The sequence below is a fragment of the Corvus hawaiiensis genome, chromosome 13, assembly GCF_020740725.1.
Source record: "Corvus hawaiiensis isolate bCorHaw1 chromosome 13, bCorHaw1.pri.cur, whole genome shotgun sequence".
Classification (NCBI taxonomy): Eukaryota; Metazoa; Chordata; class Aves; order Passeriformes; family Corvidae; genus Corvus; species Corvus hawaiiensis.
The window spans coordinates 303,566-318,659 of NC_063225.1; the positions used below are offsets into that span (position 1 = coordinate 303,566).

The window sequence follows — 15,094 nt, forward strand, 5'->3', positions numbered from 1 at the left end:
GTTTAAACATATATTCCCTGTACTTCTCATTCCTAGTCCATGTATGACCACTTCAATGGGCCTGGTATCTTTCTGAATATGCCTAACACTGTATTAGTATCACAGTGAATTAATTAAAAATTATTTTAACCTCAATTAACTTCTATCTATGAATAGCATTTAGAATGGCAGAAAGGGAATTTCAACAACACCTAATTGGAACTCTTTTTGTAGCCACTGTGGAATATTTTAGAAAAGTATCATTAATCACACTGCTACATACTCAGTTGAACTACAGAGCATACCCCCTCAGTGTCTAAAGCAACAGAAGTAAAGCTCAGAAGCAGGTCAAAGGATGGTGGGTCTGGTGTCACCAACAATTAACAACTGTACATGTAAATGAGAGAGCTTTTCAAAACAGAAAAAAAAATGAACATTAGAGCATTAATTTCACTCACAAGGGCTTTCCCTGGTATACATTATATATTTATGAAAAAGGCCTTGTTTCTATATCAAAGATGTATGTCTAATAGACCTTTTTTTTTCTCAGAAATTTGTTAAATCAAACCAACTGAAAGGCAGCTGTAGAAGACAAAGCCACCTCATATTTAGCTGAGCATCTTATCCAAGAACTGTATTTCACAGCAAGTGACATGTAGCTGAGACAGCTTTTCATGACCGGGAATGTGAATCAAAGAATGCAAAATTCTGTTCTTTAACACAGATAGCAAAAAGTAACTAATTTACAAGGTAGTAGTTGCACAAGAAGGTCCTTTCTGCAAAAATTCTCTGGAACAGAAATCTCTCGAAAATAAATACGACCTTTTCAAAAGTCCCAGAGAAGGTACTTTTAAAATAGTCTCACATTACAGATGTAGTTTTATGCCCTGAAAAGAAAGTGCATACTCTGTCCATGCTCAGTTGTTATTTCCATTCTTTATCTTAAAATCTAACTAGTGAGTTAGAAATGCTTAGAATCATTCAAGCTCTTTTTACCTTATTATCGTCAGTATTTTTTTTCCCTTTATGTACAACAGATGCCTTGGTAGAATCATTATAGAATTATGGAATACTCTGAGTTGGAAGGGAGTCACAAGGATTAGAGTCCAACTCTTGGATTCCTGCACAGAGCAATGCCCAAACCCACACTTGTGTTTGACAGTATTGTCCAAATGCTTCCCCAATTCTGGAAGGCTTGGTACAGTGCTATTATAATGAGGTAAAACAGTGGTGGAAGTTTGATTTCACCATGAATTTTTCTCTAGATTATTTTTTTCACTCTCATTATATCCATTTGAAAGAAACGGTCAGTGTAAAAGCATGAACTAAATAGCTGATATATGTAATTAGTGTCACACTGGCACAAATACAGTGAGAAGATACAGGAGACCCTAAATACCGCTTATTATTGTAGAGGATGATAACAATAATGAGAATTTTTAAAAAATACCACTGAAAAGGTCAAGAGGAACATAAATTCTTGATACAACAAGATGACAAAATGATCAGTGGTTCTTAATTTTAAAATAAATGATTTTCTGAAGTTTCCTGTCTTCTGTTTTTGTTTGATACAGCACTGAACAAGCTCAGATCACAGACAGTTCCAGTAACCAAGAGACCTTTCCAAATACTGATATGAATGAAAGTTTGCCAATTACCAGAATCTCTTTCTTTGGCACAAGCCTTTTTACACAGAAAAGGCTACATAAAGCATCTTGACCTCCTGTAACATCACTTTGGATGGTAACGCTGCCCACATGCACAGAACCATGAAATGCCAGAAGATGTCCTGTACTTAAAAGGTCAATAAATGTCTTGCCAAAGGCACAAGAGTGATATTCCTGATGGGCTTCTGCTGGCAGATCAAACCAGCAATAACAGTGGATGATGTCTCACCAACAAGACCTGACAATACAGATTTCTATACTCTCATATTAATTGACTTGGATACTTCTTGTCTTTAGGATCACCTAGAGTTGTAGCAAGCACCTTATAAGAAAAGTGTCTTTAAAGAGAAGTCATATTATTCACTTAAGATTCACAAATACAGTAAGTACTGGAGATTCTCTGTGGGTTTTTAATGCAACATCCAAATGAGGTGATGCATAACTCTTTGTCTTTTGCAACAGAAGACATCAAAATCAGAAAGAGGAAGTAAGAGCAATTTTTCATAAGATATGAATTGAAATAAATTTTTTATTGGCACTGAATCATGTTTTTCTCAATTCCCTTTTACTATCAATTTCCTAGTCACCTGAATACATATGCAAACAATGGATCATGCAGCACAGAGCCTCTAAAATCATTACTGGTATTTTGATATTCTCTTAAAGAAAAAACAAAATGTAGAGCAAGTTTTCTGAGTTTAATGGAAAGAAAAAAAGGCTAAACTGTTGACAAGCAAACATTTTGTACTCTAGAAAAGTGGCTGAGAGTGGAGAAAGCAATCTCAGGCACAGTGTGAAGCAAGATTAAAATTTACATCTATATTACTCTGAGACAAATCTGTAAAGCCTGGTCTGAAGAAGAGAGGGCTTTACACTTCTCTCATCACTGATTTTACCAGATTGTAGGATGAAGGCCTGGTTTTATTTTGCTTTGTTTTTATTTTGTTATGTTCTGTGCAATCAATACCCATTAGTATCTGTGTGACTTTGATAAATTGAATCCTGTGATATCAGAAAGTTTTATATTGCTGTCTGCTGCAAGCCCTAACCCAGGTTTCAGAATACAATATTTCCTATATAAATAATGACAGAGTGGAAACTCAATGCAAACAACCACAGTAGCCTTGATCAGCACAAGGCTACAGAGGGCAATTTTAGAGACCAGCCGTAGATAATGAAATATTAATTTTAACAATTCTTCCATATTTTAAACTGCATTATTTATTACTTATATTACATATAATATTACTTCATGTAGAATCACCAGGGAATATACAATATGCACTATATATAAAATATAGACATATGTAGACATTTACATAGTATGCCTGCCTATTTTTAGAATTTTATGTAATTTTTTAAGGTTTTTTTTTAATATCTAAAAGAATGAAAATCTAGCTTTACAGAATTTACTTTAGAGAGGCTAAAGCCAGAAACCACCTGCAGACATGCATTGAAAACCTGTGAGGGATTTCCCTGCGCAGTGCTGTTGCACAGTAACTAACTAACTCCCAAACCATTCTCTTATTTGAAACTGAAACCCTGTTCACAGAATCATCACAGAATCACAGAATGGTCTGGGTTGGAAGTGATGTCAAAGATCACCTTTTCCATCCTCCTGCTGTGGGCAGGGACACCTTCCACTAGACAAGGTTGCTCAGAGTCCCATTCAAATCGGCCTTGAACACTTCGAGGGATGGGGCATCCACACCTTCTCCAGGCAACTGTATTTTATGTATTCTCCAGTACCAACTGAAGTAGAACAGAATTCTTTTGGATAAATTCTCATTAAGACTTTCCAGCCTTTTTCTTCAAGGACTGGCATGTGAAAGGAGCAGGTTTAACTGGTCTTTCTGTTCAGGGCAGTATAACATGCATAGCTCCTCTGGAGTGGCCAGCCAAGTGATACTATGGTTTTGATCTGCCCCACTGACCCAAAAGTGTTCTGCTTCTGCAGGGTGGAGGAAGACCCAATTGAGCCTCTCACTTACTGCAAGCTCTTTGACTTTCCAACCAGTGTTCTCAGACAAGCAGCTAAGAAGCAATTTTATCTGTAAGATTTGGTCTTCCTCTGACAGAGAATTCTCAGAATGGGGTTGGAAATACCCCATTGCATTCTTCTGTTGTTCTGAAGTAATTTACGAAATGTTTTTCTATTACTGTGGTTAACATGCTGCCCATCAAACACAATGCTGCAACACAAGGAGAGATCTCCAAGTACCCTCTGCATGCCAGATTTGAAGAAGTCAGAACCTTTTCAGTGCATCTAAAGCAATATGTAAATATAACAAAGTGCCTCACAAGAAGTATTACTTGACACTGAAATATGCATGCTTGAAAAATAGGACTCCCTGTAGTAAACACAGTTTTTGCTACTGTACTTTATTTCCCACTTCATACTTTTGAATGTGTTTGAAGATTACAGATCACATCACGCTTCAATTCTTGCACTATTTCTACTAGAAACTAATAATCAAATTTTTTTTTGTCATTTATTCTAAAGGAAAAAAAAGTACACCTTCAAAACAACCATGAGGCTTGGATTCCCAAATCCCAAATGGAAAAGTGCCCAGGGACTCACAGCTGAGTAAAGCAAAACTGAGCCAGCTCTCAAAGCATAGGCCCATCCAAGTGCTCATTTACAGGCCTGATTCCCAGAAGCTGGGATGTTTTTAGTACATTATCAACACAACCTAAGGTGCTGTACCCCTATGAGAGATAAATTGCAAGGGCAGAGTACTGTGCTGCTGCAGCTGAACAACACCTGGCTCCTGAATGAGTCAATTGTTCTTTGTTACCTCCTGTCTGCACCATTCTGTGCTGTGACAACATGCAGAGCTGAGCAAAGACTCAAGTAAAGGTGTCTAACATCAGGTAGAATACCAGCACTGTTCTGGTGAGCTGAACAAAAATAAAGTACTCCAGTGTTTTATTCCAGCATTTTGGTGCTATCAGTCATGAAATTATTTGTACTGATCAAGAGCTCTTCAGATAACATGAAGAGCATGGTCTGCATCTTATTGGTGTCACTCAGTGGAGAAGACTGCAAAAAGAATTATTGAAGGGACTTCAGCCACTGTAAGCACCAGCCAGGATTTCAAAATTTATTTTCTTAAGAAAACAGAAAGAGTGACATATCTGTAAATTGAGTCAGAAATCTACTAAATTGCTTCCTAAACTACTTCTCCAAGACATTTTTTTTTCAATATAGGGCAGCTAAGCACTTAACTCAGATCACTGTTAATTAAAAGAGAAAATACTGCACGTGCTTCATAAGGAACTAGATAGTTCTTCATCAGAGGGCTTTGTATCCAATAATGAGGACGGTAATATACATGTCGGTAAGACTGTCAAGCTATCATGTTTTACTATCTGTAGTAGTCATTTGGTTTTTGTCATCAGCTGCTCTTTGCATTCTGGTGTGGAACTGTAGAACTGTAGTATGACATTTTTGCATATTGTTAGCATTTGCAATGCTTCACTCCAGGAAATATCCTCAGGGGTGATATTTTGCTGCAGGACATCAGCTTTTTAACAGTGATTGTCTGTCTGACACAAAGGTAGAGAGCAATAAAAAGAGGAAATGGAGACTGCTGAGCATATTTTGTGATTTACTTGTTGTGTTTATAGTGGCAAATTTCCAAAACCTCCAGCTTGAGCACACTCAGTTTTAACAGTTAGTGCTCTATTTTCACTCCAAACTTAAACAATCCCACACATTCAGACATGAAGCATATTTTCTAGAAATACTGTGGCAGGCACGTTTGAGAATTTAGGCTGCAGCCCAAAGCAACTGCAGAAAGTGGTCACCCTGAGTTACACACAGACACACACCCTGAGCGAGCAGGGGCCTCAGCAGCTGCCAGCCCTCCCCCTGAGGGAGAGCAGGTGGTGACCTACATAAGAAGCATTTCTTGTTGCTTTGGGGTTCATCGATTTCAGTTCTCAGCAGTCACAGCTCAAAGCTCAGCTATGCAGCCAAAACATGAACCTCCTGTGCTGCAGTACCACGCTAGGATGAGCTCCCTTCTCTCTCTGAGGGGAGACCTCACCTGATGGGGAGGTGAGCAGAGATAAGGAAATGGGCACTGAAGAAGGATTAAAGGTGGAATCTGGTGGAATCTAAGGGGCTTGGACACAAAACTAATGAAATGTAAATTACAATACTGGTTATTGCTTCATTATAATAACAGTGCTACCACAAGCCAGTCACCTGGATTCACTGGAAAGCCTCCAGATCTATAGGTTCAAACAAGCTGCATACTTCTGTGTTTCTAAAACCAAATGCAAGTGTGGACATATTGATAGGAAGCTATAATAGGATAATGCTGAACACAATCTCCTTGTACAACTCAAGAGCTGATGCAGAATTTAAGCAGTGTTCTGAATTAATTTTACTCATCTCTCTATTAAAGCTAGACTAGTTATATTTCCCAGAATTGTCTCTCACCTTCTGTGAAAAAAAGTTTTACTGTCTGGCATTAAGACTATATGTGATTGTTGCTTGATTGTTTTGATTGTTGATGTGATTTGCTGTTAGAAATAAATTATTTTGAATACAATCTATTTATTTTAAATTTTGCTTTTTACACATCTTCACTGAAGTTTCTTGCACTGTGTGGTGATTTTAACTGTACAGACAATTATCTGCTGAAAGTTTCCACGTAAAACTGCCCCTGCTGGAGATCTTGTGAAAGAGGACTCAAGAGGTGCAGAAATACAGTGAAATGCAGTTAACTCAGTTTTCCAACTGAGTGAATACTTGTGGATTTTTTTTTAATTTCAGGACTTCTTATTTCTTCACCATTAAGTAGAGTTGTGTGAGAGAAAAATATAATAACAACATTGCCTGTTCTGCCTCATATTTAATTTGGAGAGAACCATTACTTAAGCAAGTTTCACATTCTCTACCAAGCAGAAAGGCTGTAATATCCCTGCACTTTAAAACCATTTTTAAAAATAGACAGGCTAAACGACTGTATGGATTCACATTAAAAAGTTGTGAATTTTTTGAATACAGATAAGCTTTTGCAGTTTGTCACAACGCTTTGAAGTAAGACTTCATCACTTTTAGCTGTTTACTGAAGAGTAGAATCTGCTGATAAACCGCAGACTTATGTAATACCCAGTATAGCAGCACTTCATATTATATTTAACAGACAACATCAAATTACTGCAGAGTAAACGGTAGCAAGAAAACAGAACAGTTTATGATGTAAATAGGTGTGAGGCCTGAAGCTGCTCCTTCCACTAATTTATTCTCCTACTCTGCTTGCAGTATAATCCATTGCAGGATAAACACACATCAGCACTAAGTGTAGCGTGCTTATTGGTGCTGGTGAGAAATTCTTACATTCAAAGCTACAGGTCAGTTTTCTCACATAACAGGAATTCAACATGAGAAAATAAATTCTTGTTTCAGAAATGTTGAATACATAGCAAATATCACCTTTCCTGAAATACAGGAATTCATATTGTGGATTTAAGCGAAATATGCTTTCAGATGAAATTTAATGTTTTTATTAATTATATTCTACACAAAAAGTGTGCATTTGCCCAAAGAACTTAATTAATCCTATTCAAGGCTGGAATAGTCACAGAACTACCGTGTTTTCAGTGTACCATCCAGAATGCAAATACGAGGTACAAGAAGTAATATGATAAAGCAGTGATGCTCCTTTAAGACAGTACTTAATTCTAACATTACTTATAGAATGACCATATTATAGAAAAAAACAAACAGCATTCTCAAGGATTTTGCCTGACATTTGGAACACAACAAATGCTATAGTTATTTTGCATTGACAGTTCAACCTGACAGATCAGTATTAAGACACATTTCAGAATTATCCTCTGCTTTCTTAAAGCAGTTACTAAAGCTTGGATCCAAGTATGCATCACAGGTGCTAAAATAGAAGGCTGGAAAGACTGTATCATTTTCAACAAAATAATTTTTTTTTCCCTAAAGCTACAGAAGTGAAATGGTAGATTTTAAATAACTGTTTTCCTGTTACAGATCTTACATGAACAGTAACCAGTCAAACGTTATCCTTCCCAAATCCACTGGACAATTTTACAGTAATGTCTAACATGATGACTCCATTAGGAGTTAACGTGTCCAGTTTGAAACTCATCTTGTTAAACATTTTAGAGTTTATAGCTGTCTCTAGGTGTATTTATGGTATATTGCTCCTTTGTGCATAAATAAAATGAAAATCTGAGTGCTTTGATATGAACAAGCACTGGGAGGCTTTTTATTTACTTAAGGCTAACTATGAATGAGCAATAGCACAAGTTCATATTGACCTTACCTGATCCACTAATTGGGAGTAGAGATCATAGCAGTTATCAAAAATGTACTTGTAAGTTGAGTCCAGGCAGGCTCTTACACAGTCCTTCACCACAGTACTGGCTCGAGGGGGGCTCTGCAACTCCAGGACCTAATAAAATATTTCATAAATGGTAGAATGTCAGAATTAGATTGAACAGAAAAAATCCAAGTGTTGAATGTAGTTCTACAGGATGTAGTTATACAGGATGAAAAGTGTTGAAATAAAGCAATGATAAAAATAATTAGAATTATGTTGAATTAAGGTGGACTTAGTTCAAAGATACCTTAAAATATGTGCTTAAGCAAGTAGATTTTATCACTAAGTTTTATTTGAATTAAAATATTCTTATGATGCAAGAGGCATGTGTGCCCAAGAGTTTACATCTTTACATCTTAGGGTTTACATCTTAGAAGTTTTTTGATTATTTAGGGAATAATTAAACCATGTAATTATGCCCTTTCCTTTGAACAGGAATATCAGACAAATAGCAGTTATGTATTTAAAGCAAAGGGTTCATCTTTTTACTCCATTTCAGGATACAGTAATTCAATGGATTATTTTAATTCTCTTTATGTAGTGCCTAATGCAATGGAATCCCATGCTATTATGACAAAGGTTACTTTGTGTTTCTCTTTTTTCATTCAGTAATATTAATGTGTACCATTCCATTCCAAAAATATTTCCATGCTTGACCACTTAGATTTCAACCTTTGGAATGACTAAGGCAAGTAGTTATCAGACCTATTTTGCTGGTTGACTTGTGATTTTATTATATCAGTAGGAAACGATTGCTCTACATGACTCCTAAGGAGTTCAGCTAAGTTTGCTTTCTGCAACTTGACTTTAAACTAATTAAAAATTAGTAAATTTTTGGTTTCCTTCAGGAAATTTATTTGTGCAGTAAAGGACAATACCTTCATCCGAAAAAAAGTAATGCTGGTAAGCAGGTCCACAGTTGATTTCAGATCTTGGAGTCTTTCAGAATTGCTGGCAGGAAAATTATCCTGGTGAATCAGGGAAAGAGGAATCATGTAAAATTTGAGTTACAAGTAAAATCCTTGAACAACTAGTCAAAAACCCTCTAAGAAAACCTAAGGTGCTGCTTGGAAGGATTAGAGATGTTCGTGTTACCTGAACTCTGACTGTGAGGTAGTTAATGATGAATATCCCTTGGAATTGAGTAGGAACACCTTTGATAATGCTCCTACACTTGTAATATGAAAAATATAAAATATTGTGATATTTCCAAAACCTGAATGGAGTAAAAAATATTACAAAATTCTGGAAACTGTTGCTAAAGAAAACCATTTATGGGTTTTCCATGGCACATACAAAACTTGCAGGCATAAATGCAGTAGTAAGCTTAATGTAGAAATAATAAATTTTTCTATGATCTCTGGGTTAACAGACTGATGTGAAGTAGTGTTACTGAAATAACTTCCTACTAATGAAACATCAGCCCCTCATGCTACAATGCTATCTAGATAACAGTCTTCAAAATTAAAAGATCTTATGATGAACATATCTGCTGCACAAAGGATATGGTGTTAAAAGCTATATGTGTGCAACTTCCGCTCCCTCTAATGCCTTGGAGTTCTTTTAAATATTCCCCTTCTCCTCCAGTTTTGGAGAGCAGGCCAGGTGAACAGAGAAATCCTTGTTTGGAGGCTGCCATTCCTAGAAGCTGAAAGGAGAGCCATAGGTGATGAAGCCCTAACTTAGGTATTGTCCAAAAGTTTCATGATCCAGTGGACTAGAGAAGGAGAGGGAGTTCAGAACCATATGGTAACTGGTAGGTATCCAGTGCACGCTTTCCTGAAAGGCTGGATTTGGAGCATACCTCAGTGGAAGGAGATTCCATGAGGCAGAAGTGAAACTGGAATTCCTGTCACACAGAAAAATGAGGAGACAAGACTCTCAACATTACTAGCATCTTAGCATGCAAGTTGTAGCAAAGGTGCCAGTCTCTCAGAAAAAATGTATTTGCACTTTTCACTACCTGAGTCAGCAAAGGTAATTCCCAGATAAATTAACTTAATCAACTAGTTATAGACCAATTTAATCAAACTTATTGAATACTACTCTGTCTTGAATATGTGCTTATTCCTTGACCCATTCTTAGCCTTTGGAAAGAAAGTACTAAGTTTTTTCTCTTTGTCAGACTGGAAAAATATTGGTGTTACACAGCTTAAATTCTGTAAATTTTTGTTCCAAAGGATTTGGGGCTCATGTTGACTCTAGAAAGAATATGTTGTACATACCCTATATTTAGATAAATCAATCCGCAGAGAATTGTGCAATTGATCCAACAGCTTTATGAACTTTTCTCTCTGTAAAAAGAAAACAAGAATATGTTGCACTAGAATTTGCAGGTTCCTGTAATTGCTGAGGTTTTAGACTGCTTCTTTCCACTCTTACTTGAAGATCAATTTGTTTTTCCATTATTTCATATACAAGTGATGGTTTGAAATACCTGTGTTTCAAGAACAGGCAATGCATCTTCTTTCATTTTATTTTTCCTTTCTATCCTATATTGTGATTTACCTGGTATGCATTAAACACTGTGCAGCTGTGCAACACATTAGTGAGGTCACAAAGATTTTGCAATACAACATTTTCCTGTCTTATATTTGCCTTGCAGTTGATTAAACTCTTGAAGAAAGCACCTCCCCATCCCTTTAATAAGAAAGAAATGATGCTTATTTGCAACAGAATTTGGTGCAAAAGTATGATTGAAAATGATACTTCTGAAACAGTGGCTTTTGTAGGAATAAGTCAGGTAATAGTAATACTATGCAATTATATTTTTTCCTTTCAAATGTGAAGATTAACTTGTTATCTTGATAGATGAAGCAGTGAAAGCATTTTGCTGTGAGATTTCCAGCTGAGTTGTGCCATTCTCAAGTAATACTAGTGAGAGTTTCTAATTACCATGTTAGAAAATATTCCATAGTCTACTGCACAAAACTGTGCAAAATCTTCTCTGCCTATGTGAAAGCAGAAGACTTCTGGAAGAAGCAGGAGATGATAGCTGATGGCTCTCAGGATGCACTGATTGTATCTGCACCATCCCTCCAACGTGATGATCAGTAATTTGAAAATAGAGTCTTTGTGCACTGCCTCTCATCAGCGGAGTTCTAACCTACACCAAACCCCACTAATTTGGCACAGTTCCCTTAAGGGATCAATCAAAAGAGAACTTTTTCGTCATGTTATAAATCTGTACTGAAATATTCAGTCGGCCATATCATTCCCAGCTGTAGCCTGAGGACTTGAATTTGAGATGTTCTTTTTGATGGATGATGTGCAGCTATTCACTAAAAAATGCCTTTTGACCCACGAGAGAAGAATAATCTAATACTTTGCCTATAAGTCAATTGTTTGAAAAAAGAGCTCCAAACCTCTGTAAGTGATGCCCACTACTCTTTTTCCATCCATCTGTTGAACTATGAATTGGATTGGAATTGCGTCAAAGGCAAACTGGCATTAACATCAGAGGAAGGACTAATTCTCTGCTCAGTCTGAGGACAAAATTAGTTCTGATCATTAGAAAAATGGAAAAAAATGGATAAAAAACCCAGAAAAACCATTCTAAATGTCAAAGTTTGCATCAAAGTCAAAGGTCTAATAAAGTTTGAATATGGAAAGAGAAGACTTGTTTCAACAAAGATACTAAGTCATTCTTGGCTTACTCATCCAAATGTATAATTTCTATTTTGTCTTGAAAAGCTAAGTGCCTTTATTATTCTAATACTGGAAAAGAGTACCATTGCCTCTAACACTACTTCAAATAAAAGTTGAAATTTTAATTTGTATTTAATAAATTTTAATTATGATTAATATTTTATTTCATGTCAATAAATGGTATTTTATGAAAACTGTTACATCAAATACACCTTTCATATCAGCCCTACAAATAAAAGCCCTACTAAAAAAAGCAAAAAGAGGAAAGAATAAATGCATTTTTCAGCATAAGATTGCATTTATACTTTATGTATCATGTGTAATACCAGAACTATGAAGGCAACCTCTTTGAATTATTGCTCTGCCTTCCTGCTCTCAATTTCCTGTGAGAGTAGGTGAGGAAATCAGAATAAGGAGTGAATGTATATTTATTTATTATCATGTTCAAAGACTAGGAAGTCCATGCTGTGAGATACTTATCCACAGAAGAAAATTTAGCAATAACAAAAGAAGTATTACCACATCCTGAAATGCTACTATGCCTCCTAAAATTCATGATACCTAAATCCAGGACTTGGACAAAGTATGAGCAAAAATAAGAGAGAGTCCAGAATTATGGATTCTTGTGAGAAGAGCAGCATTTACGGCTACATCTATTAGGTTAATATGAGTTCACTGATAACACAGCCCAAGAAAGGAATTGCATCCAACACTTAGTCTATTGCAGTTTGCAAGCCCCATGGCAATAAAACAAAAAACTGATGGAGATTTTAGTACTGTGAATGTGTGCCAATGCTTTCTACCCTCTATGCCTCACAAGAAACTGAGCAGCATCTTCTCTGGCTTTTATAATAATTGATTTTAAAGACTCAAGGGTAAAATTTTCAAAAGCTAACAACAACCCTTACTCTTTAAAATGAGCAATTAATGAAATTTTTTTGAATGTAGAAGTTAATGTGGAATATACTAGAAAAAAAAAATAGGACTAGAACTCTAATAAAAAAGGAAATCTACTTACCCCAAAGTTAGTAGCAGCAAAGCGATCTGAAGCAGATACATTAGTTGCTGCTGTTGTATGAGCATAGAAAGCATTTATATTGGCCAACAATGTACTCATAACTGCTGGAACACCAGGGCACATGTACTTGGAAGAGAGACAGGAAAAGTGTCTGCAATTCAAACAAAGCAACAGTTATCAAAGATGGCAAGGAATCTGCTTCTTCTCCCATTAAAATTTCTTTTTAACTCCAATGATATAACTTTCAAGCTGCCTCATGGAAAATTCAGACATTTGATATGATTGCCACTTGTTGCACAATGATATTTTCAAACTGGCCACATCATATTCAGTTCTCACTCTGTTAATCCTAAACACAAAAACATGACTTAACTATTTTAATTGCTATTAAGCAAAAGATTCATTTATTAAAGAAACAGTAAAAATCAACCTCATCATCATAGAAAGCCCCAGGCATCCATAGCGGAAAAAGATTTAATTGTTGCCAACAAAAAGACTCAAACCAGCATTGTGGCTTTTATTTTAGGCTACTTATTAATCAACGGTGAGGCCATCAAGAAGCTTCTGGGTTCACCTTAATTTGAATTAGGCCATAACTGAAACTGCTCCACTTCAACCCAAGCTAGTAAAATTTGGGTAATCAGTCTGTTAAACCCAAAGCAGCCAAAACCAGAGGTGCAATGTAGCAGTACTGTTTACTTGTTTAACAAAACAGGAGGTGCCTGCTGGCAGCATACAAAGAGCTTCTAACACAACAAAATGTGAGAGATACAAATGAATGAAAGACCTGACGCATGAGGAGAGTGAAAATCATCATTGCAAACATAAATTCCTAATTTCAAGATTCATAGTTAGGCAGGACTAAGAAGGAAATAAAGGGATAAAGACTAAATGTACACAAATAAGAAAGAGAATGAGGGGGATTAGGAAAACATGGTGTTGAAAATGGGTGTAAAGTCAAACAGAAGAGGATTAAGAAACTCCAATCAGTCTCTGTATGACTGAAGGTCCTGATTTGGCCACATGCTCCTCTTAGCTGGAGTCTCTGGCTCCTCTCTCCTGTTCCTCCTCAGGAGCATAAGGCAGAGCAGTGTGCTGGGCCTGAACCACCTGGGCACTAATGCCCTTCCAAGAAAAAAATTAACACAAGGTACAATTGAACTCTCCTGCTGAACTTAAGCCAAGTACTTAAATGTTGTCACTGCCCAAATCGTCTTTCAAGACATCATTCAAGGTTATTTTCCTGTAAGGGCAATCATTAAGTGCTATTATCTGCATTTTACATAACTGAGAGAAACTGCTAAAAACTACACAGCAAACCAATCACATGGGCCAGGACTAGAATCCAGCATTCCCAGCTATGTGCTCACGGAATAGTGTTACCAAAACTTTAATTCATCACCAGTATTTTCAAGAAGTGCTTTTGAATACTGCAATGTGAATTCAACAAAAGAACAACACAGTTCTCTAACCCTTAGAAAATGTTTCATTTTCACATGTTTTCTGTCAAGTAGAAGAATAATACTTTCCTTTGTAATAAAATACAATAGTGATATCAGGTGGTTCTCACCAACAAAGGAAACCTTTAAAAAGCTAATAGAAATATCTCCTTACCTAAGATTAAGTTTGAGAAATATACGTAGGGATGATCAGAACCAGTTTTCAAAAACTGACAACAAAATAATTAATACTTTTACTGATGACCTTCGATTTCCAAAGATCTTTTCATGGACCTAAAGGTCCTTAGTGCATGAATAACATCAATCCGGAGATAAAAAGCCACTGATAATCCCACTGGCCTTAGAGTCATACCTGAAACATACACTGCTGAGGGAGGAGGCAGGTAAAAGGAGGGGTCAGCAGCAGAGAAATCATTGAGGTTGTCTCAGCTGCCTTCAGGGAACATGACAGGCAACAGAAAAATTGCCTGGGTCAACATTTAAGGTGTCTTCTGTAGATTCTTCTGACCATTTCACAATGAGCTACCCATGATCTGTCCCGAGTTCTTATCTTGAAAATAGACCCAAATTGTACCAATTTTTCACAAGGAAAATTTAAACCTATTGGTATAATTTCTGCCCTTATTGTATCACTGCACTGTTTCACTTGTATTGTGGTTAGTGAAAATTACAATCAAGCATCTGTGACAGATTTTTGTTTCTTTCCATCGTTTAATTAAAATCTCTAATGTTCACAGAACCAATTAAGTACACAATATGGGTCATGACTCTTAGAGTCCTGATAACGCAGGTCATCAGCGACCTGCCAGCTCCTCGGCTTCCTTCTGCTTGCTAAGATGAATAAATCAAAGTAAATCCATCTTTGTTTTTGCAGGTCTTTGAAAACAGGAGCCAATAGCATGAGTTATTAACCATTTCTAGTGGGCACATGATGGCACAGCACCCATTGCTATG

General features: G+C 36.4%; 1 protein-coding gene across 6 annotated transcripts in view; it reads right to left on the reverse strand.

The window, feature by feature from the left end:
- Window positions 1-15,094, reverse strand: part of UNC13C (unc-13 homolog C) — a 125,166-nt gene that overhangs the window by 54,641 nt on the left and 55,431 nt on the right. For all 6 annotated transcript variants that reach the window (XM_048317430.1, XM_048317432.1, XM_048317431.1 and 3 more), the window contains 4 exons: window positions 12,681-12,831; window positions 10,240-10,308; window positions 8,893-8,982; window positions 7,958-8,086 (listed from right to left, as the gene is read on the reverse strand). In XM_048317430.1, the coding sequence (XP_048173387.1) occupies window positions 7,958-8,086; window positions 8,893-8,982; window positions 10,240-10,308; window positions 12,681-12,831 (439 nt within the window). The remainder of the gene's footprint in view (window positions 1-7,957; window positions 8,087-8,892; window positions 8,983-10,239; window positions 10,309-12,680; window positions 12,832-15,094) is intronic.